At 48.1% G+C, this 2,687-nt stretch overlaps 1 protein-coding gene across 1 annotated transcript in view; it reads right to left on the minus strand.

Moving 5' to 3' along the window:
• Positions 1–264: 264 nt before the first annotated feature.
• Positions 265–2,687, minus strand: part of LOC144509709 (ankyrin-1-like) — a 104,603-nt gene continuing 102,180 nt past the window's right edge. The window contains exon 8 of the mRNA XM_078238489.1: positions 265–408. Coding sequence (XP_078094615.1) covers positions 265–408 — 144 coding nt within the window. The remainder of the gene's footprint in view (positions 409–2,687) is intronic.

Raw genomic sequence — 2,687 nt, forward strand, 5'->3', positions numbered from 1 at the left:
AGACTCGATAGGCCGAATGGCCTCATTCTGCACTGTAAGGATTCGATGGAAATTCGTGTCACTTGCCCTCGTATTTTAACCCTTTTGGTGCTGGAATCAGTCTGGTGAATCCACACAGGCCCCTCTGAGGCCTACAGTGTGGGCGTTAGTTCCGGGGTCTATGATTAATGCTGCACTTGACCAGAGTAGCGCTGTTATACAGCCACACCGGGTGGCTAACTGTGGTCACACAATGGGAGGACGGGCCCAGAGATTTGATTGAGCTCAGGGCTGTCGGTTCTTGCGATCAGCAACAAGTCCCATGTCACCGTTCAGACTGGAGGCCACCCTTTGCTCCGTGAGCAGGAAGGGAATAATGTCAACGGAAAGGGCTGAAAAATGTGTCTCTGGCGAATGGGGATCTTCACACTGCGGGAGCAGATCCGAAAGGGAAATAATGATTCCCCTCACACGGCCCTCCATTCCCTCCGGATGAAAGATAGAAACGTAGAAACTAGAAGCAGGAGGAGGCCATTTGGCCCCTCGAACCTGCTTCACCATTCACTCTGATCTTGGCTGGTCATCGAATTCAATATCCTGATCCCCCCCATATCCCTTTAGCCCCAAGAGCTTTATCTAATTTCTTCTTGAAAACACAGCGTTTTGGCCTCAGCTACTTCCTGCGGGAGTGAATTCCACACATTCACCACCCTCTGGGTGAAGAAATTTCTCCTCACCTCAGTCCTGAAAGAAATCACACAATCCTGCAGTGCAGAAGGAGGCCATTCAGCCCATCGAGTCTGCACCGACTACAATCCCACCCAGGCCCTATCCCTGTAACACCACATACTTGCCCCACTAATCCCTCTCAGCTACATATCCCGGGACACTAAGGGGCAATTTAGCACGGCCAATGCACCTAACCCGCACAACTTTGGACTGTGGGAGGAAACCGGAGCACCCGGAGGAAACCCACGCAGACACGGGGAGAACGTGCAGACTCCGCACAGACAGTGATCCAAGCCGGGAATCGAACCCGGGTCCCTGGCACTGTGAGACAGCAGTGCTAACCACTCTGCCACCATCTGATCCTCAGGGATCAGTGCTGGGCCCACTGTTATTTGTCATTTATATTAATGATTTGGATGAGAAAATAGGGGGCATGGTTAGTAAGTTTGCAGATGACACCAAGATTGGTGGCATAGTGGACAGTGAAGAAGGTTATCTAGGATTGCAATGGGATCTTGATCAATTGGGCCAGTGGGCTGACGAATGGCAGATGGAGTTTAATTTAGACAAATGTGAGGTGATGCATTTTGGTAGATTGAACGAGGGCAGGAGTCACTCAGTGAATGGTAGGGCGTTGGGGAGAGTTACAGAACAAAGAGATCTCGGGGTACATGTTCATAGCTCCTTGAAAGTGGAGTCACAGGTGGACAGAGTGGTGAAGAAGTGGTTTCATTGGTCAGAACATTGAATACAGGAGTTGGGACGTCTTGTTGAAGTTGAAGTTGGTACGGCCACACTTGGAATACTGTGTACAGTTCTGGTCACCCTATTATAGAAAGGATATTATTAAACTAGAAAGAGTGCAGAAAAGATTTACTAGGATGCTACCGGGACTTGATGGTTTGAGTTATAAGGAGAGGCTGGATAGACTGGGACTTTTTTCTCTGGAGCGTAGGAGGCTGAGGGGTGATCTTATAGAGGTCTATAAAATAATGAGGGGCATAGATCAGATGGATAGTCAATATCTTTTCCCAAAGGTAGGGGAGTCTAAAACTAGAGGGCAGAGGTTTAAGGTGAGAGGGGAGAGATACAAAAGGGTCCAGAAGGCAGTTTTTTCACACAGAGGGCGGTGAGTGTCTGGAACGAGCTGCCAGAGGCCAACATTAAGAGCATTCAAATGGTTATTGGATAAACATATGGATGATATTGGAATAGTGTAGATTAGAGGGGCTTTAGATTGGTTTCACTGGTCGGCGCAACATCGAGGGCCGAAGGGCCTGTACTGCGCTGTAATGTTCTATGTTCTATGTTCTGGGTAGCAGTAGAGGTGGGTACAATTTTGTCTTTTAAAAAGCATTTAGACAGTTACATGGGCACGATGGGTATAGAGGGATATGGGCCAAATGCAGGAAATTGGGACTAGCTTAGTGGTTAAAAGAAAAAGGGTGGAATGGACAACTTGGGCCGAAGGGCCTGTTTCCATGCTGTAAACTTCGATGACTCTATGACAAAAGGTTGCCTTGTAAACAAACAAGCCTTGTACCTGCCGTATCTCTTGTTGCAATAATAATAATAAACCTTCACATGAAAATGAGTTGCGGTGGGAGCCGTTCAAAATGTCATATGCAAAGATTCATGCAAATGTGAGTTTGGTATCGCGGCCTCTAATCAGCAGCAGAACTCTAACAAGAGAGAAGTGGTAGAGTGTTGCGTCCAATTCGGGTCGCCACATTACAGGAAGGATGTGGAGGCTTTGGAGAGGGTGCAGAAGAGGTTTACCAGGTTGCTGCCTGGATCAGAGGGTGTGAGCTATACGGAGAGGCTGGACAAACTAGGATTGTTTTCTCTGGAGCGGCGGAGGCTGAGGGGAGACCTGATGGAAGTCTATAAAATTATGAGGGGCTTAGATAGGGTTGACGGTCAGAATCTTCTTCCCAGAGTTGAAATGTCTAATACTTGGGGACACGCACTTAAGGCGA

The sequence above is a fragment of the Mustelus asterias genome, chromosome 22, assembly GCF_964213995.1.
Source record: "Mustelus asterias chromosome 22, sMusAst1.hap1.1, whole genome shotgun sequence".
In the NCBI taxonomy this organism is placed as follows: domain Eukaryota; kingdom Metazoa; phylum Chordata; class Chondrichthyes; order Carcharhiniformes; family Triakidae; genus Mustelus; species Mustelus asterias.